Raw genomic sequence first — 22,181 nt, forward strand, 5'->3', positions numbered from 1 at the left:
TGACTTCACCTCCAACATGGACAGCTGCCATCTCCAGAAGTTCTCCCATGACTCGGCCATTGTAGGCGGTGTTTCTAAAGGGGGAAGGAGCTGGAGGATCGATCGGCCATCATGAACTTTGTGGACAGGTGTGAGAATAACCACCTGTGTCTGAACACCAGTAAGATCAAGGAGATGGTGATGGACTTCAGAAGACCCCCACCTAACTCTACCATGAACAACCAGGGGAAGGACATAGAAACTGTGGAGAGTTTCAAATCCCTGCTTGTTCACGTTAATAATAAACTGCAACGCCCTGTATAAGAAGGGCCAGAGCCGCCTCCCTCCACCTCCTGAGGAGGATGAGATCCTTTGCAGTGAGCAGGTCCCTACTTCAAACCTGCTCTGACTCTGTGGTGGCATCAGCCCTCCTCTATGCTGTCGTCTGCTGGGCCACTGGCAGCGCAGAGCGGGACAGAAAGAGACTGAACAAACTGGTGAGGAAGGCCGTTTCTGTCCTAGGCTGCACTCTGGACTCAGTGGCTGAGAGGAGGGAGCTGTCCAAGCTTCCATCCATCATGGAGAACACCTTCTACCCTCTGCAGCAGACTGGAGAGGAGCTGAGCAGCTCCTTTAGTCAGAGGAGCGCTACTGCAGGTGCTGCTATGAAGAATGAGCTATTAGTATTTACATATATATATATATATATATATATATATATATATATATATATATATATATATATATATACATACATATATATATATACATATAAGGGCTTTCAGTTTAAAAGCATTATTAACGCATTAACTGCTTAAGAAAATAACGCCGAAATGTTATTAACGCACGTTATTTGTGCATCAAAACAAATGCACCGTTCATTTTTGTTCTTTTTTTTCCGCAGCTCTCTCTGTACTGTTTGTTTTACCCTCAGCGCTTTCCGTAGCTTAAGGAATGCTAAGTTTGCGGGAGAGTCCGCAGCGTAACAGACCTGTGCTTTGATTGGGCAAAAATGGCCAACAGACAAGGCATCCTGAATGATAAGTTTCTTTTTAAAGTTGTGCCAGAAGGCTCTCTTGACAAAACCAGAGTCGCCTGTCTCTGTTGTCCAGAAGAAACGAGCGTCTGACTGGCTTAGTGCCAACAAGACAAACTAATGAGCTAAGTCATGTGGAAGGCGCTGCTGCTGCACTTCCTGTTCAGAACAAAGGAATATTAAAGCATTTTGAAAATGTTCTACATTTAAAATGTTATGTTGCTGAGATGTCTGCAAAGCCCAATTATTGTAATTTCATTTGATTTATTTATTATTTTGTGAGTAACTTCATTTTATTTTAATTAAGTCTGAATTTCATAGCAGAATGTGCAAATTATTTTAACAGTACATCTTTTATTTTTGTCCTATGTTTGAGAAAAAAACTTAAGTTTATGGAGTACTTTGAAGGACTGTTACTGTTCAGTAGTTTTGTAATTTTTTTTACAATTTTTTATTCTAGTTTCTTAAAAGTGCTTGAAAAATAATGATAATAAAAAACTTTTTGTATAAGCATGTTTTTTTTACATTACTGCACATTTGCATTCTTAAAATGCCCAAATAAAATAAAAAGATAAAATTTGCGATTAACCGTTGATAATATACGATTAAAATTAAGATTATGCAATACAATTTTTAATCGCATAATTTTAATTTTGTCTGCTATTAAACATTTTTTGTCTAACATTTTTAATAGTTTGACAGCACTAATATATATATATATATATATATATATATATATATATATATATATATATATATATATATATATATATATATATATATATATATATACTGGAAATACCCCATGCACCTTTTCCTTCTTTTTGGCTATTGAGCCGATGTAACAATTAAATTTCTCAACTTTCATATCAATAAAGTCAATCAATCAGCTGTTTGACACCTAGTAAAACAAAAGAAGAAGAAAGTAGCAGCAGTGCAAAGCCAGGAGGGGAGTGGAGGAGCAGAAGGGGAGAGAAAGAGGCTGTAGCTGAAAAATGCAGTTAATTTATCTGACACAAAACTGTCGGTTAAAAAAAAGTTTTTTTCATGATTTAATTTTGCAGTTTAGCAGCAACTTTTCACATTTCATTTGCAATCTGGATTTGAATTGGAAAGGTTTACTTTCTCTGCAGCAGCGCAGGCAGCTGCTCTGCATGACGACAGCAGACAGAGAGAGAGAGAGAGAGAGAGAGAGAGAGAGAGAGAGAGAGAGAGAGAGAGAGAGAGAGAGAGAGAGAGAGAGAGAGAGAGAGAGAGAGAGAGAGAGAGAGAGGACAGTGTTTGGTGCTTTTATGTCACCAAAGTTATAATTAACAGAAAAAAAATCCTTAGTGTTGGTGCTAGGAACTTTTTGAAATAAAGGCCATAGAGGGTCTGAAAAGACACTCAGTTTAGCTACTAAGTTGGCAGCACTGCTCTTTGGTCCGACAGCCTGAGCTCTGCGGTACCAGAGCTGTGGTCCGTCGCTAACCGTCCCCTCACGTTGAGGTCCTACCTCCTCGGCCGCAGCCTCAGACAGAAGCCCCTCCCTCTGAGCGCAGGTAACGTGGAAGTAGGAGCGACACATGCCGGCATCACAGCTGATGCAAACGCCGGTCCTGGCAAAGCGGGCGTCCTCACAGAAACTGCACTCCTGCAACACAAAAGCTTCTTAATCAGCTTTATTTTCCTGAAACATTATAACTTCATTAGGAGTTCCAGTCATTTTTATCTGAAACTTCTAAAGCAGCTAAACCCTAAACACCACTTTTCATTTTTACATTTAGGGCTAAATTGTTTTTATCAAATGCTGACATAAAAAAAATGTTTATCATCGTACCTAAACTATTTATTGTTCCTGCTGTAATAAATAAGAGTGAATCAACCAAAGCATGTTTTCTTTCATATTAATAGATGCAGACGTGTTTATAACATATATGTTGGATTATTGATTAAAGAAAACATTTCTAAAGTACATGAAACAATGTAGAGAAATATAAAACCAACATGTAAAGGCAGGTTTAGTGGCTCTGATATGATGACAGTGAACTGTGACATCGCTCTCTGTTTTCAGCAATGTTAGCCTTTATGCTGTTAGCAGGGCTTTTAAACAGGAGGTTCTGGTTCTGGTTCCTCTTAGAAGATCATTGAGTGACTAAAGCTTCTCCTTCTACGCTGCTGGTGACCACCATGTGTTCCTCTCACACTGTGGACAGAGCAGAGGTTCTGCTGCTCTTCCATGCAGCACAAATGGCTGCTAGTCATGTGGAAACTGAAGCAGCTAAAGAACAGAACCACAAAAACATTATTCTGGCTCCTTGTTGCCGCTAAACAGAAGAAATGATAAGGAATCGGATTCTCATCCTTTTCCTCTAGTATTTTTTTCTCGTTTTAAGGAAAGTCGCTCATATTCAGAGTTCAAACTTCTGAAAGCAATTTAAATATATAATGATTACATATTGTTAATTCAGAGTAATTTTCATGTGAGTGTGCTTTACTGGAGGCATCCATGTTTGTCAAAGAACACTACTGCCACCTACTGGTTAGTGACGTCACGGTGCGGTATCGGCTGTTGATCAAGTCCCAGTGCTGTATCTGGTGTTTATCACAACGCGCTATTATCCAAGTCATCTTGAAAACATTCTTCTTCCAAATGTTGGCTACATATTACGGGTTTTTTCTCTGGCCAGAAGTTCGATGGCAAATCCTCCCTCTTCAAGTTGGCGATCCAACGACCAACCCGTCCGTTGTCAATCCTCGGTGGTCACAATGAAAATTATTGTTTTTATTTTATAGATAATGATCCATTAATTATTCCTTGCTGACAGACTTTTTCTTTAATTATTAGAGACCAGGGCGCCCTCTAGAGGACAGGACATTACAGCGATTAAAGAAAATATTAAGCGGAAGCTCTGCATAGATCAGATGGAAGATATTTTATCTAAGAAACTTTTTAAGTCTGTTCACAGTCGTTTAAGACGTTTATCATCATTAACAGATCCAAGTTTGACCAACCTAACCAAAACCTTCAGAAGAATAAATCCAGAGCAACTGAGCTCCAAGACGTTTGTGAAGCGATGATATCGGTTCAGACCGGGAACCTTCTGGGTGTCAAAGCGTCTGATTTAGATATAAAGTCTACGGGGGACGCTGTAGGGACCAGATCTGCTCGAGTCCTGCTTCATGCCAGTGACATTACGCCAAACCACGGGTAACCAATTAAAAATCAGCGGGTCTGAATAAAGAAAATCATCAACCAGTAAAGGTCCGGAAGACTTTTTAATGATCCGTTACTTCAAACAGAATTTAACACTGAAATAAAATGAGGTTATTTATAGATCAATGTTATACATTGAATTTTTAAAGTAAAAAATATATTTTAAAATCTAAAGTGTTTTTTGAAGTAGAGAACAACAATCATTCAGTTTGGTTTATAGATAATTTCCTGATTCCCATATTTTCTCAAACCCCTGAACTGATCGTTTGTTATTTTCTTTCTTTTTTCTGTCTTAATGTTGGCAGTGGGCTTTAGGCTGCCCTGCAAGGCTTTAAACCTGGGTTTAATGGAGACTAAGCCATTCTCAAGCACATATCAAGGAGCTCATTTTGAGCCTGGATCCAGATTCATTGTTGATTCTGTTCATGGTGGAGAATCCTGCTTCACAGCAGCAGGTTGAGCCAAACATCCTCTAAATGTGCAGGCTCCGCTCCGGTCCGGCCAGGTCCAGATCCGCTATTTCATCGCACCAAACAGGAGAAAAAGAACGGCGAGGAGATCCGGTTTGTCAGATTAAAACATTAGTAATAACAGATTGGAATCTAGCTGGAACTGAGTGTTATAACTAACACCGTTTATTTAAAAAAATAGATGCAAACTATTGGTCCTTCAACAGACCAGGAAGCAGATTTCTCATCTCCATCAGAAATTGAACATCTGCTGGATGCCGATGGGGATTTTTTTAATCTGTCATATTAAATTATCCAATCATTTCTGTATCTTTTGCTCCTACGAATTTAATGATTATATGGCGCACGCTTTCCTCGAGCTCCGAAGAAGTTGGAGCACAGCGATATGGAAGGAACAGCGGAGGCTATAGGCTTTGCTTTGAGCAGCAGGTCTGGAGCGCAGCCGGCCGGAGCGGTGATGGAGGATGTGGGATTTCAGGGTAACAGGAGAAGCGGCGCAAGTGACGTTTAGACACTGTCCTCAGACAACATGCGGTAATTTATAAATGTTTTAAATCAGGTTGGGTCCGGATTATCCAGGTCCGGATCAGTGACCTCTGCGCTACATGAATGGCTAAACATTGCCACGTGATGTAAAACATTGTGGTTGCCTAGACAACGATAATAACATCACTCAGCGTCCGTTAGCATGTCTAATGACCGATGAAGATTTACCTGATCAATAACAGGACTGAACAAAGTAACTGTTAGATATAAAGGGGGAGAGCTGGGTAGCGCTGTGGCTAGCTGTGCTCAGTAGCTAACAGGTTAGCCTCTTTTAGCTCAGCCAGTTAGCCACATTAAGCTCCACTACTTTTAAATTTGTGTCAACAACAACCGTTTGTTTACTACAAATAGAATAACTGTTTTCTCTAAAATTGCAATGAAAGTTATTTTTTTGGATGTCCCATTTGTCCTTGATAAAAAGAATAGAATTTGTCTCCTTGTTAAATAGCAGAGCTCAGTCTGTCTTAGAAGGCAGTGATTTCCTTCAAGACTTAGAATGATTGTTTTCTGCTTCGGCTACTTTAGATCGCCGATGAAATGGAAAATAATTGCAAATATAGGGAATAATATGTTGAGAATCCAGAAGAGATTTGATCCTTAAGAAACGGGTGCAATAGTTTGTCCGAGTGGAGTTGCCATATTGTGACGTCATAAGAAGGGCCGGGGCCCTGAGCAGATCTGGTACCTACAGCGGCATTGAGAGGGACGGCAGAGCCGTTGAGAATCCAAGGTTTCAATGCTGGAGTTCAATTTTAACTTTTGCCGTCCGAGCTTCAGCCAATCAGAAAACCTGATCCAGGAGTTTTTTTCAGGGAGACGGACTCTACCTACAAGCTGTCATCCCTTTTGCAGACATTCTGCAGATGAAAAATAAATAAATATCAAGGAGTTAAACTGTAAAGGTTAAATAAAGAGCAGGTAGAGTGGAATATTATGGAACAGAGAGCAGCTCTGTGTGCAGCGGCTCTGAATGCAGCATGAGATTCTGATGACAGAGAAAGGACGTCATCTGGCTGGAACACCTTCCAGCCAACATGGCAGCTGGCTGATGCTGCTGCTAAAAAGTGAGCAAATCAGTTTGAAACCTTAGTGCATTCTAGCAGCAGTGAGGCACAGTGGTGGCAGCATCATGCTGACCGTTTAGCCCGGAATGGAGCGGACATTAGTGGTAGAATTATGCTAGAGCTTATTATAAGCGACGCGCTGACAGACCGTTAGCCACAGATCATGTTTAGATTTCAAACTTTGACCCAGTTTAGGAAATCTTTCAAATTTCTTGCCGCTGTTTGTATTCTGATCATCTTATCCACCAGTTTGATGCCTAGACTGGTGCTGCTGGGAGCATCTAATCTCCTGGGCTGTGGTTCAGCCTTTAGAGGCGCTGAACGTATTCCTAATGGTTTAGAAAATCCACCTCCACACGAGGCGGGGTGTGAACCCATGACTTGCCTTGGCTCCGTATTTTGAATAATTCATCTCGGTGAGCGTCACTGGTCGCAGTTTATCGATGTCTCCAAACGCCACTCCGGGGACGTAAAGCGCACACACCACATGCACCCACCTGGAAGCAGGAAGAGGAGGAACATACATGTTTAGATGAGCCATCGTTACGGGGAGCAATTAAAAACATGGCGGCGGCTTCTTTCCGTTCTGCAGACAATAAGGGAGCTGATGTGGTGAAATTGGCTGCAGTCAGTTGCTCAGAGACTTCAAAAAGAAATGAGCTCATAGATTAATGTTGCTGGTGACACTTATGTGTGACACAATTTCAAATGCAGACCTTAGAGAAGAGAATCCGAAGTCCAATATAAAGATATCCATCTCTAGCAAGCAAGCGCTTCACAGTTTAATTTGCTGTGTTTTTCATGCTCTAGTGAAGTAGTAAATTCGGGTGCAGCCTGGCTGAGGAGCACTATCAGCGATAACGTGGCTGAAGTCTCCATGCTTCACAAAACACACTCTTTTCTCTCGCTCCTTTTTTCTTCTCTATCTCCTCTCCTCCTTCCATCACTCCTCTCTCTCTCTCTCTAATCCAACTTCCTCTTCTTCTCAGCCGCGAATAAACAATGAGCAGAATTCAGATCTCCTTTCGCCGCCTGCCGCAGCTCGCCCGGCTCAGGCTATTAGCCGCCGTTTGTCTCGGAGTCTCACCTCCCGGCGTCCGTCTCTTTGAAGATGCCGTCCTGGTTGGGGCAGAGCTCGCAGCTGGGGGCCACTCCGTTCTTGCAGGCGTCACAGAACCAAGGTTCGGTGGAGTTCTCTGAGGCTGAGCTCATGATGGAGTCGCTCTCACCGTCCACGCCGTAGCACCCTGGAATCAAAGGAGTCGGGTCTTTATTAGGAGCACCGTTCTCCAGCAAACAGCAGCAGCAGGCCTGATTCAGTCACCAAGCAACAGACTAGAGCTGCAACTAAGCTTTATTTAGCTAATCCATTCATCTGTTGATCAAATAACATCATATAGCCAAAGGTTTCTTAAAGAGCATTTTGGTGAAACTAAAACTTTTCCACTTGAGGAGTTTTGGATAGAGCACAATGAAAGGCGAAAATGTTTTTCAAATCTTCAAATCTTCAAAGTTTCTATATTATCTTACAATCTTGGTATAATTCCTGCTCTAAGTGGGTCGCTTTGTTAGCTAAAAGCATGTTTTATCGTCTCTATTCTCCAGTTAATGACTAATTATTTCAAACAAGTTAAAAATCAATCCTCTGGACTTTGTTTCCAAGTTTGAAGACGTTTCTCTTCCATCCAGGAAGATTTTTCAATCCAAAATGTCAGAAATAGCGTTTAGTTCCAGGTTTTATCCAGCAGCCCAACAAAGCCTGGTTTCAGTTTAGAAAACATGCAAATAGAAACGGATGAACGGGTCCCCCCCTTTGGAATGGGGGTCGTTTGGATCCTTTGTTGGCCTGCAAGATTAACTGATTACTAAATTAGTTGACAATTCTTTCAACAATCGATTAATTGCTACTAATTGGCTCAATTGTTTCAGCATTGATCATTAAAAAAAACAAACATTTTAGAAAACAATGAAGAACATGACAAGGTGGAGAATGAGAGATCCTGGGGAGGAAAGTTTAATGGATGGACGGACGGACGGACGGACGGACGGACGGAAGGCCTCTGATTGGCCAACTCTACATCGCTCTACACTATGTGTATTTCCTGTTTGGTACCTTACCGGCTGGTTTTGTTTGAAGTTGGACGCGCCAATCCAGTTTCACTTTCTGATTGTTTGAATTTACCTATGAAACATAATATTGTCTGTTTCTCTCAACGTTTCAGAGAGTCTACATTTCAACATTTTCCGATACCCCCGGACCCCTAAAATGCTCCATTCACGGGGCCTAAAGTTGTTTCACACCAAGATGTGAGACATTCCTGTCCACCTTTTACTGAACTTCTACATGCCGCGATGATGCTGTGTGTTAGCGGTACCTATACAGCAGTGGCTGGAAGTAGTAAAGGTAAGGATCTTTATTCCTGGTTGGAACAACCGCAGCAACAGAAAACAACTAATATAAGAAATGATGACTTTCTTCATGCCAAAGGCAGCGTTTCATTAGATATAGGTCTATAGTTGGCTTTGGATGGCTTAAAAAAAGCTGGATATTGGACCTTTAAAGTTTGGTGCTTTGATCTAATCAATGGAGAGTTACCTGCAGTTGGAGCTTCTTAACCTGCAGCAGAGTCAGGTCCAATTCACACTTCAACAGACAAGTAGAAAAGTCACTGTACGGTCTGGTCCAAAGCTGTCAATCTGCAGCGGCGCCGCAGCAGCAGCGGAAATTGAATATTTAATCAAAAAACATAGCCCCGGAGAATCAAGAAGAAGTCAAGGAAACACATTTTTATGTTGTCCTCTTAATTTTCTAAGGTTGCCTAAACAATTACTTGGCTGATGTGGTTTCTATGGCAGCTATTACACGGGGCAAACGTGCTCCTCACTTCCAATGAGGGCGGCAATCAGTCCTCTGCCTCTGCTGGGGAGATAACGCTCCGGCTCCTAATTCAGTCGAGAAGCCTTCGGGCTTTTTGAGCAACGGGAGAGACTCACAAATCAAAAGCTCGCTGTTCTGCAGCCCTGTCACTGGATTCCTCACAGGGGAGTCGGGCAGCCCATCAAAAGCAAACAATGCTGCAGACGGAGTTGTTTATTCAGCTCTTCACTTTGTTTGGTGGCTGTGAGTCTTCTGATTGAAAGGCGGTTTGATGCGTGTCTCGGCGAATTTTTCCTTCTGACCTCTGCTTGTAAGAAGCTGTGGTTATATTTTCTGTTTTCTGCAGATCTTTGATGTCTTCCAGAGATCAACTTGCTGGAGCGATTAATGCAGCAAGAAACACCTGAGTTAGTCCACGCATGAAAAAGGCGTGTGCTCCAATCAGAGCATTTATTACTCCAGTAGAAGAATAAATCCTGCTGTTTAAAAACACCTTTGTAGAAGTTAGAGGATCAACTTCAGATTTTTACTCCAGTAAAAGTGTAAAAGTACAATTTTTAAAACTACTTATAGTATAAAAGTTAAAGTAATGCTGGAAAAAAATGTTAAGGACAGACGCTTTACTGCTCTACCCTATTAAAGGAACATTTTTCTATAATTCTGAATGATAACTTCCTTAAGGCATACACTGTACAATTATTTCAATCGTTACACACAACTACAGCTTACGCTGTACAATGAAACTGCAAAGGTTTCATCGTACAGTGCGAGTTCACGGCTCACACTGTGTGACCCGACATTTTTTCAGGAATCCCACGGGTCAAGGGATTCCCGTGGGATTCCCGTGGGATGGGAGTCAGTATTAGTAACGATCACGTGATTGGGACGGTACAGGATTAAACATTAACGGGAGCACACGGGAGCGGGAGCAAACCAATAGTAACTAAAAAAAACTAGGATCGATGACAAAAAAATAAAATAAAATAGAAAGAAAAAAAATCCAGTATTGGCGCCGCCATTTTGTAATTTTTTTTCCCTTGATGTCTACACTATAATGCGAGTCAAAAAAAAACTACACGACCCAAAAACCAACAGTGCTTCTGCTCTGAGCTTTTCACCCGCGCTCAAAAACAGCAATGGAGGGACCAAGAATGGGAGTGGTGCAGGAGCGGGAGTCATTCTGAATGGGAGCGGGATGGGAGTGGGAGTAATTTCACCAGGAGTGGGACGGGACAGGATTTAGATTTCTACTCTGGCCCGGGATCGGGACGGGACACCATTTTTTTCTGTGGGAGTGGGACGGGACAGGAGTGAAAATCCACTCCCGTGTCAGTCTCTAGTCTGCAGTGAAATTGCGCTTCTCGGACTCATCTATTCGGAGGCCAAACGAGTAGAAAAGGAAGATGAAGCTCATTAGATTAAAACGCGCTGCCTTGGCTATTTGGACAAAGACATGGCTGAGTAAACATTGCTACTAAGGTCTGTCAGTTTTCCAGAAAGAACTCTTTTTCACTCTATGAACCCCCGACATGCTGCTGGGTTTTAGTCTAAAAGGAAGAAGAACAATTCTTGTTTGTCCACTGAGCGATTTGTCCACAACCACCTTACGACCGCCGACTGAATTTCAAACATGTTTGATTTTCTCCCAAACTTACGATTCCTGATGGGGAGGCGGTCGTTAGAGGCTGATCGCCCCTCGTTACCCCCTGTATACTACGCCACGCACCATCAGGCTGAAAGTCGGCGTGATCAAAAAATTCTCGCACAACTGGAAAATTGGCCCCCATCGGCTTTATCGGCTTTAGAGTTAATTTCCTTAGTTTTATAACTAATGGAAACAAAGTCAAATTTAACTTTGCATCATCTTGAAAAACTATTTATTTTGGTTTGTGGTGAGCAACAAGTTGGGGCAGCACCGACCAACAAAGAAATTAATCATCTGGATGAAACTAATTATTTTCATGGTTTTTATTATTTTTTAAATACCAACAGTTTTATAATGAAAATGACCTTAAATGAAACAAAACTAACAAGTCTATTGTTAAAAAGTAAGGAGTAGAAAGTAAAAATAATAAAGTATAGATAGCCAATATTTGTATTTAAGTAATGAGTATTTTGTCATTTGTTATTGACACCTGTGGCTCCGATCCAATGGCTCCCAGAGGGGATGTGGAAGGACAGCCGTGTTCATGCTTCTCCATCTTTATTTGGAGTAACTGAAGGATCGTTTAACCTCCTCTTTACTGTCTGAGCTCAGACTGATGGAAATGACCACTGATTCTGGTTTAACAGATTAACAGAGGCACAGATCTGTGGTGTTCCTTTTGAACTCAGGAACGTCGTAAAGCCGCAGCTTGCTGGCTAATATGAGCTAAGCTGCCAAAAAGTGATGACTACTGGATAACTTCATAATCCCTAAGAGAAGGTTTATCCATGTCAGAAATGATGAGCTTAGAGGAGAAAAAATAGAGCTGAAACATTTTCTTTACCTGGGATGGGATTGAACAGAAAGCTGTCTTCATGTGTTCGACAAAGACTGAGCAGTTCCTGAATCTAGCTGGAACTGAGACTAATCTAATGTCAGGAATGACACACAGCTGGATTAGAAAAACAAAGAGCAGCTTCCAAACGAACAGCAGACACAGTTTACTCCCCAAACACCAGACGTCTCTCAGACTTTGGTTTGTAGGGTAAATCTGGTCGGTCCATCAGACATGGGCAATGTGGAGTCAACAAGTCATCTCCATGTCATGTATTTAATCTACCCAGCCAATTAAACAGGTGAGTCCAATCTGCACGGGTTAATTCACGGTGAAGATTGGACTGCTTCAGTGGCTGGGTAGAAACAAATACATGACATGGAGATGACTTGTTGACTCCACATTGCCCATGTCTGCGGTCCATCATAGTCTTAGTCTTAGTCGTAGTTGTTGAAAAATAGGGCTGTGTTTGGTTGCTCTGATTTTGTCCAACTTTAGTCCAATAATAGACGTTATAAAGACATTACAATCTGAGTTTTAAACATCTTTTCAACAATCTGAAAACCTTTCACTTCTCAACTGGACGTCTTTTCAACCAATTTTTGCCCGATAGCTAGTGTGTTTATTGCTAGAGGATGAGGCTTTGGTAGAATCTGGTAGTTCTCCATATAAAGGTAGGGAACATCTTGCCAGAAGGCAGCAGGCAGCACAGGCCATGGTGGGGGTGGGTTAGGGTCATGGGTAGACGGGCCGTTGACTCTCTGCTGCCCTCTAAAGGCTAAATAAGGCTACATTCACACTGAAGGGACCCAAATCTGATTTTTTTTTTGCCCATATGCGACCCGGAGCTGATCTTTTCATGTCTAAAAAGCACAGATCAGATTTTTCTCTAATCCACTTTGCTCCGTGGTCCTGAATCCAATACGAATCTGATCTTAAATGCGACCTGTGTCTGAATGGTCAGATCGCATTCATCCGACCTGAAAATCATTAATACTTAAAGGTTACAGCGTCTTGTAACGCAGAAATGGGAAGGAAACCAACAACCATGGAGGACCATAACGCAGAGAGCAGCCTTTCCTTTCAACCATCTTGAAATAGGGATGGAACGGTTTATGAAAACTGTCCGAACCGTTCGGTTCGACTGTCTCTGTTGGTTTGCGTGTCTTCGTTCGGTCATGCGCTGCTCCATTTTCTAATAGGCGAAGCGATTACACTCCAGAGCAGAAGGTGGCGGTACTGCGACCAAAGCCAACCACCAGTAGTAAACAAAAAGAAGAAGCGAAGCAGAAAAAAATCAGTTGTTGTGGAGAATTGTGTGGGTATGGCGAGTGGGAAAGAACAGGAGTTGGAAGACGCGCCAGCAGCACTTTATAGGTCTGCTGTATGGGACCACTTTGCATTTAGAGTGACCTACGATGACGGCGGAAAGAAAGCTGTGGATAAAAGTGCAACAGTGTGCAAGCATTGTGCAACACGTTTTGTTTATGCTAACAGCAACATGACCAACATGTCATGCTAACAATAAACATATACTGAACCGAAAACCATGACCACGAAACCGTGAACCGAACCGAACCGTGGATTTTGTGAACCGTTCCACCCCTATCTTGAAAACATTGTGTTGTTACAGTAATGGCTGAGGTTGGGAAAGAAATGAAAGGTCACTAGATGTTCTCCAGCGCTACCATCCATGTTTACTTGCGTAAAGACAGAGCACGCTGGCTTGTTACGTCATTATGTCCTCTACTGCGCATGCGGGACACTTAAGCTGTATGAATGCAGCTCACACAGGAGATCACATATAAGTCGGAAATATTTGGAAATATGAACGACCACGCAAAAAAATCTGATTTCATTAAAAAATTGGATTTGAGGATTAAAGGTACAGTAGCAGCCATTCTAAATGGCCCTTCCCAGTCAAACACCAGTCCACTTCCCTGCAACTCCCAGCGAAATCCTTCCAACTTCCAGCCACTGGAGTGACCCCCTCTTGCATATTGTTTTTACTCTGATGCAACCCTTTAACTGAATTACAGGGTCTGACCAAGAGATGACGCTTCTCTTTAGATCTTAATGTCCACAAATCATGACAGAAAGAATATTTTAGTACAAAGATTGATGTTTAAAAAGGAATCATAGGGAACCAGCCAATAACCAGCCATGGACCCATCAGGGAGAGTGAGGAAATTTTAAATGGCTGCTACTGTATAGGGGAGGATTTACCCTAATTTCTGGTTCAGCAGATCATAATAGTTCTGTTGTAAAGCATCACCAGGTTGAAGCCACTTCTAAGCACCCATTAAGGCAAGTACTCTCTAAGCGTTTGCATTATTTTTTTTGCTCCACCCATTTTGTTGAGGATGCAACAATGCATCCATGTGAGCAGCAGAGGAAACCGGACAGCAAGTACTTCAAGCGGTATTTGCTTCAAAAAGATCTGTTCCTCAAAACTTTTCTAAGAATGATGTATAAAGAAAAAGCTTTTTGGTGTTTTTGCAGAAGCAGTCTCCTCCTGATTGGCCAATGATCCCTGGATAAGAGCTCAGCAGGAGGTTGGAAATGATTTTCTAGGCCAAACATATCCTGATATCAGCAGTCACCATTTCATTTACAGCCACAAGTTATCTGTGCCATTTTTATCAGTTTAATGTGAGTTTTAAAGCGTTTTAATGCATGGGGGAGATAATTAAAGGTATCAGAACACATGGTTTTTCACTAAGGAAGGCAGTATGTTTAAGAAGAGCGCTGACTTTGCTCCAACCTGCTGGTCATTCTCAGCCCCAATATAATTGATAACATCATTTTTATATTCAAATGAAATTCATCCTCTGCATTTAACACAGCGTAGCATCAGGGGAGCCTCCTGGGGATGAGAGTTGCTCATGGACCCACAGAGACAGTCTGTGGGATCCAAACCAGCAAACTTCAAGCCTTCCCAGCTGTAACTGCTCGGCCACAACTCCGTCATTGGCTCATAATGAGAGCATTGCTTTAATTAACTCCATCATCTTAGCTCTTTAACCACATTATAAGACAGATCATTTATCTGCCGGGTCACTTTTAATCCGTCACTATAAACATCTTTTCCTTTTGCTTCAGAAATGCGAGTTGATCAATTATAAAGTGTTTTATTAGTTGCTTTACAGGCAACAAAACTGGCAGGTAATGCAGTTAAAAAATGATGGTAAACATTGTAAAGCAGCAGCCATTCAAAATGGCCCTTCCCAGTCAGATGCCAGCCAAATGGCTGCCCACTTCCCTGCAAAACCCAGCAGAATCTCCTCCAACTTCCAGCCACTGGAGTGACCTGCTCTTGCATATTTTTTACTCTGACTCCGCCCTTTCACTGAATTACAGGGTCTGAGGAGACCAGTACGTTTGCATTCACTGTGACGACCTGGTTTCTGAGTATAAACCAGCATTTAATGTCCACCAATCATGACGGAAAGAATATTTTAGTACAAAGATGTTAAAAAAAAAAAACCTTAGGGGACCAGCCAAGGACCCATCAAGCAATAATGAGAAATGTTTTCTATCTGTAAGGAGTGTGGGCTCGTTGGCGTACCAACGCAGCTCTGCATAATGAGGATAAATGTTATTTACTCAGTTCATTTGCTAATTCATGTTCATTTGTCTCTGATTATGAAGCAAAATCTATGGGTATGCTGTACAAGAATAAGATTTGCATTTAGAAAATAAACCAGCGACACAGTGAAGCAGAAAGACATGAAAAACTGGCTACACACAGAAGCACACTTTAAAAAAGGCATCCGTCATGACGGGGTCTGTATCTATGACGCCCCAGGAGAGATGGTATCTGTTATGATGAACTACAGGTATGTCAGTACATCATTTTTTTCCTATTTCTGCTGGTAGACGGTAAACTGGAGGAATCTGTTGCTGCTGAGAGTTTTCCAGAACTTCTTAGGCCCTTTCCTCAGATCCTCCTCCCAGAGACTAAGCTGAGCACCATGGGTAAGGCGCGGCCGTGCCTTCTGCTCCGCCACTCCGAACACCTGGATCGCTCTCCCCGAGGAACCACAGACTATCCAGACTTTTATAAAAGGATTAAAAACATTTCTTTTTAGCAGAACCTGACTGTTAACCTTTTCTAAATACCCCACCTAATTATTTATTCATATGTACTTAATGATGTTTAGTTTCTATGCTTTTATATTTTTAATGATGATTTTACCTGTAGTACTTTGAGATTTTTCTTAAATGTAAAGCACATTACAAATAAAATGTATTATTATTATCTTTCATTATTAAACAATACTCCCTGCAAATGAAGATAAAACACTTTGAACGAGAAGTAATGCATTTCCAGCCCTGGGAACATACGGGTACCTGTATGTTCAGTAGAAAAGTGATTGTGTTTTTTTGAGCAGGCATTGTTCCCAACAAGCTGCGTTTTTTCCCTTCATGCACCTGCAGTTAAACCACCGAGGCGTCCTGGACCAAATTAACAGTTTACTCCAAGCTTCCAGACAACTACGAGCCATGAGGCCAAGCATCCCTCCAAATGAGAGTTGAAAGGTATTGTAAGTCATTCCTGGGGTTTGTAGTCGTCTGTTTTAGAGCACTGGGATCTGCCCGACAGTTAAAAGGCTTATTTTTCAGACACAGATTTAGCATCAAAATTAAAAACAAAAACAGTGATTTTTATCTTTAAGAAAGACATTAAGACCCGCCTCCGTAACAGAAAGTCACACACACCCCCTCTGTAATTCAGACTTAGACTACAGAATTATTCATTCTTTCGCACATTGTATTATCTTTTTTTATTTTCAAATATATAGTTACATATGTATATATTGATATTTATAGTGTGGAAAGTTGTATTGTATTCCTGATTTTGAAAACACTTAATCGTTAATCAGCTACTGACCAGTAGATCCAGTCTCAGGGACTTTGGCGAATATTCAGTTCAATTTAATTCAGTTTATTTCTATAGCTCCAATTCACAACACATGTCATCTCAAGGAACTTTCCAGTTCACCCGATCATCTCGTCAGATTGATTCAAAGCTTTCTATCCAAGCTAGAAACAGGAAGAAAGCTCTAGCAGAACCAGAACCATCCTCAGTAAGATCACCTTCCTCTACGCCCATCCTTACACTATAGATCCATCAGCCATTCACATGACAACAACTCCTCCACCATGGACAACAAACTAATGATGGTTAATGATTAATAACTCAGCTTGAATAATAAACAAAATTATTGACATGTACTGATGGTGAAGACATTTTTAATTTTAAAAGCCGGACCAGAACGTCCAACAACAAAGGTAAGGCGTTAATAACACTTGGTAACTCTGCACAGTCTCAGTTATAATCATTAAACTAATGATCAGAACTTAGTTTTACTCTTAATTTAAATGACCAACTAATTAAATAAAATTTGCAGTTCGGTTATTTATAGATTAATAATCTGCTGTTAAGATTTTACAGCGCATCTTAAGGGACTTTCTGGAATTTAAGGCTGGCAATTCCGTAAATCATAACCCTTTCCTACTGGCCGAAAAACCCGTTTAAACCAGTAAACAATGGGCTTTTAGTGGCAGTGGGAACAGCTCACTGACGCGTGTCTTCCCGGGTCAAATGATTTAGAAACCGACCAGTGTTAAAATCGCTTTGGCTCTGATCGGCATGCTGTGGGAACACGAGAGCCGGTTTGACCTGCTAAATTACGTGATACCATTGAACGTAACGTATGGACGTCAATAAACCGCGCCAGACGCTTCTGATTTAACAAGCAGAACCAGCTCTGTTTCCATTGGATCAACATGGAGCAGCTCTGGTGAGAGGGATTCAGACAGATAATAGAGAGAAACAATATAGCACACCGACTACGCCCTGGCTTCCTTCCATGCTGCTCTCAATTGTTTACTTCCCTGATTTCTGTCAACTCAGCGGGATGATGTCACCAAACACACAGTTGCCAGTTAGGTGGTTAGACCAGCTTTATTAGCCAATGGGAAGGGATCCAGATGCTGATTATTAGCGGGTTGACCCATGTTTGAAAAAAAAATGCGCTAACCCGCCATTTTCAGTGCAAAAAGAGGCTTTAAGGTGCATTTTAGTGCACCATTAAACTGAGATAATAGCTGAGATTTTATACAGTGTACCACTCGGACTAATCAGAGGCCACATAGCTGACAGCGAGGGGTTAGACCAACTTTTTAGGCTAACAGGAAGGGAGCCAAATGCTGATTGTTAGCAGGTTTAAAAAAAATACACGTTAACCCGCTATTTTCAGTAGGAAAACGGCTTAATGTACATGTCGTGTTAGGTGAAGTAGGGGATGACGAACAGCAGGCAAATTATAGGGATCCTGCACTCCAATGAGAGAATGTTCTGCTACATAGCGCTGATTTAACTCCCAGTCTAAATATTCACTGAATGCAGACATGTCAGGTTGGCAAATTCTCCATCATCTCTGTAGTAAACATCTGGCTGTATTATTACGGCGCACGCAGATGGTTTTATGGTGTCCAGCATGGCGCCGTAACCAGACAGCGATGACTGCTGTTCTCTATAAAGGGTAGAACAGAGTTTCACACAAAAACGACATGTTAACACAGATCAGCAAACTAAATTCATCATGAGTAAGAATTTGACTTTCTTTAAACAGCACTGAAATAACGGAGTAGGAGGTAAAGAACTACGTGTTAGAAAAATAAAAGCTACTGAGGCAACTCTGGCTGCTCAGAGGACTAACAGGAATAGGAAAATCAAAGATGTTGCAGCAGGAAGTGGACTCCTTGATCGACTCAGTGAGGACAGCCCACGCCAGCTTTTGATCTGTCACCCAGGTTTCTCCCCCTCTTTCATGTCAGCCCCTGTTTTTTTAATCTGAGAGAGTGATGGAGTCCAGACACTGAGACTACAGGAGTAGAGAAGCAGCAAAAGACTGTCTTGTCTGCGCTGCAGATGCTGACAGCTCATCTTTCATCTCTGATTTAAAACAATTCAGAGTTTCCACCTTTCTCATCCTCAAAGGCATTTTAATTCTTTAAATCAGGCAGGAACGACTTCAGACAAACTAACTAACAAACTAGTATACTATCAGCTAAATGATGACAGTGCCCATCAGAAACAAACAGGGTTCTCTCAGACAAGCGGAAGAAAGTTTTTTTTCCCCATTTCCACTTTACTCTTGTATTTTTATCTTTAATGGCATCTTGCTTTAACACTAGATGTCCCGGAGAATTTCAGTTTTCCTGCAAGCCCCCCTCCCCTCTTCTAGTTTGTGTTTTCACTCTACCTTGCTAACTGTCCTTGTTGTAATGCTAATGACCTGTGATAGGACCAGTCCTTCTACATGAGACTGGATAAAGGTTTAAACAAACTGGCATCAGAACAAGAGCATTTTTCCCAGCACTCCCAGTATTACCTGCTCCTGCAACATCAGACCTCTGTGCAGGACTATATTGATAAGTCAGATCTAAATCTTTTATTTAGGCAAACCTATTGAACATCCAGATATCATACGGGTCCTAGTTCCTGAGCGGAGAACAGGTCATAACCATGCTTTTCCAGCAAGGCAAGGCAGAGCCTATTTATATTGTCCGTTCACCAACAGACTCATTTACATTGCAAAGCTCACTGTGAGAAAGAAACGTAGAGAATAATTGAATTTTGTCTGTTCTCAGCTTAGAGAATGACAAACAGAATGATTTCAGTATAGCAGTAACATTTATTCCACCCAGGAAAAGCTCTACATATGAAGCTACAATCATCCCATTTAGCAGTTTCTACAAACCCAAGGTGAGTCCTTCCTGCATGTGTGACAGGTATACTTTAGGTGCACACAACGCTCAGTGCTGTGGTTCCTGTTGCAGAGATTGCACACCTGGCCTGCTTAGAATAAAAATGAAAAAATCTAGAAAAATAGAGTTTAGCACATATTCCCAAAGTAAGAGTTGTAGTCTGAATTAGATGGGATTATCTATGTGTGCTACAAGTTTGGAGGCACTACAGTGATCTATAGCAGAGGTCTTCAACAGGGGGTCCGCGGACCGTACTGCATGGGGGTTGCGAAAGTCTCGGTTGATTAATTTTGTTTATATTCCCTCCTGCAATTTTTTTGCACTAATTAAAATGTCTTTAAATACTCATTAACAGGAATTCAACAGACTGTAGTAAACAGATAAATGGAAGCAGAAGATGTCTTTCAGTCATCAATGCTCACATTCAGCGACACACAGGAGCTCTTTCAAGCTGGGCACCGTTTCATTCACAACACCTGTCCCATCAACCAGGAATCAGAAATACTTTAATAATCCCAGGGAGAAGTTACTTTCGTTACATTACTCCATCTGTAATAGAGTGACTATAGGACCAGTTTGATAGAACACAATTTCATACAATATATATAATTAGGGGGTCCCTGCTCCATCTCCCAATCAGTTCTTGGGTCCTTGGCATTGAAAACGTTGAAGACCCCTGATCTATAGTGTAATTATTGGCTATGATATGCTTATAATAACGATGAATAAATCTCCAAAAATAAAGTTTGGCCTATTTTCCCAATGTAAGAGTTGTAGTCTGATCCAGAGAAGTTATCTGTTTATCCTCAAGTTTGGAGGCAGCACAGTGATGTATAGTTATCTTATTCTAATAATAAAATAGAGGTTACATTTGTCATTTAGGTTTTTGCAAATTCCTCAGAAAATTATTATTTTCTTCTTCTAAATCTGCTTCTGTCTCCTTGAACCCCAGTGGGCCTCAGCAGATGGCCGCTCACACTGAGCCTGGTTCTGCTGGAGGTTTCTTCCTGTTCAAAGGGAGTTTTTCCTCTCCACTGTCGCTACAAGCATGCTTAGTGTGAGGGATTGCTGAAGAGTCAATGAGTCGATGCAATCAGCTGGTTTTCCTTAGATAGAAAACTTTGAATCAATCTGACTGGATGATCTGGTGAACTGGAAAGTGACCTGAGATGACAGGATGTGAATTGGAGCTAAAGAAATAAAATGATAATACATAATATTCCGGCGTTCGGGTTTGAGTTCTTTTACTGCAGTCATGCTGCCATTAGTGAGAAGATATTAATTAAAAGACGATGCTAAAGCTAAAGCTCTATAAGAGGCTTTAAAACAACAAAATGTTTAAACAATAAGTCCAGTCACTGGATTGGGGAGCCAGGAGCAATGAAATGCTCAGCTAAATAATTCAAAAATATTCTAATCTGATATTGTGTAATAGGGAGCAGTTTAAGCACGGAAGGAGGAAGAGGAGGAGGATGAGGAGCAGCAGCTGCTGCAGGCGGGCAGCAGAGGGAGAGGCTGCAGATAAGAAGGCTGGGACCAATTAGCATATTCATATTCCATCCACACTGAGACCAAGGTGTAGCGCTATAACTGAGTAACTCTGGGGCATAAAGGGATTATTTTCATGAAAAAACATGAACATTTGTAAAAATAGAGAAATGATTTGGGATTTGATTGATGAAGAAACATCTGGTTTGCCGTATTTTTTGAAAGCAGAACATCAAAGTAAGTTAAAAGTTGTTGAAATGATTTATTTCAGGCCTTAGATTCTACTTTCCTAAACATATTTTTAGTCAGGTAGTTCACAGGTCATGGAATGAATGAATGTTACTTTCTTTACAGGAGAGAAATAAACTTTGGGATCCATTTGGATTCTCAGCTAGCTGTTAAAGATGTCCATTTGTTTCTGAAAAACAATGGTGACACAGTTTTGACAGATTCCTCATGACTTTTCCTTGAAGTGTAAAATCGTAGAGTGTATGCCGATACACTGTACGACTTTCACAATCGTTGCACGCAGCTAAACCTCCCTCTGTACGACGGAGCCGCAGGGTTTAAAAGTTCACAGCTCACCATGTTTGTTCTCACACTGTCAGACTTAACGCTCTCGGAGGAAAGGCGACAACGTATTTGGACAAAGACATGGCTGAGCAAACATGGCTACTACGGTCTGTCAGTTTTACAGAAAGGACTACATTTCACTCATTGCACCCCCCCGCCATGCTGCTGGGTTTTCCTCTAAGAGAAAAAAGAAGAAGAAGAATCCTTGTTTGCCCACTGAGCGATTTGCCTACGACCACCTTACGACGGCCGACTTCATTTCACATCTTTGATTTTCTCCCGACCTTACGATTCCTGATTGGGAGGCTGATAGTCCCTCATTACCCCCTCTACACTACACCATGCACCATCAGGCTGAAAGTCAGCCCCATCGAAAAAAATCTCGCACGACTGAAGAATCGGCCCTAAAAAAGCAAAATATCGTACAGCGTACGCCCGTCTTTAAGCAATAATGATGTGACCAAACCAGCAGTACTCATACTGTGGCTTACTGTGCCAATAAATATAATTTGTAAATTCATTTCAATTATACTTTATTAATCCCCAAAGGTAAATTCAGTTCAGTACAGCCCGTCCAGGGACGCAGTGTCTGAAGCCTTGCTGCCGTGGAAGGCGAAGTCTTTTGTTTTCATTCCATGGTTTCCCAGAGGAAACAGGCTAAGCCTGGTGGCAGGTGCCTCTCTGACAGCTCA

At 41.5% G+C, this 22,181-nt stretch overlaps 1 protein-coding gene across 1 annotated transcript in view; it reads right to left on the reverse strand.

Annotated features, from left to right (window-relative positions):
- phf14 (PHD finger protein 14) overlaps positions 1-22,181 on the reverse strand; it is a 98,682-nt gene that overhangs the window by 59,861 nt on the left and 16,640 nt on the right. The window contains exons 5-7 of the mRNA XM_038285903.1: positions 7,379-7,538; positions 6,677-6,788; positions 2,511-2,648 (exon numbers count right to left, since the gene is read on the reverse strand). Coding sequence (XP_038141831.1) covers positions 2,511-2,648; positions 6,677-6,788; positions 7,379-7,538 — 410 coding nt within the window. The remainder of the gene's footprint in view (positions 1-2,510; positions 2,649-6,676; positions 6,789-7,378; positions 7,539-22,181) is intronic.

The sequence above is a fragment of the Cyprinodon tularosa genome, unplaced genomic scaffold (assembly GCF_016077235.1).
Source record: "Cyprinodon tularosa strain WSP-4 unplaced genomic scaffold, ASM1607723v1 ctg217, whole genome shotgun sequence".
NCBI classification, from domain to species: Eukaryota; Metazoa; Chordata; class Actinopteri; order Cyprinodontiformes; family Cyprinodontidae; genus Cyprinodon; species Cyprinodon tularosa.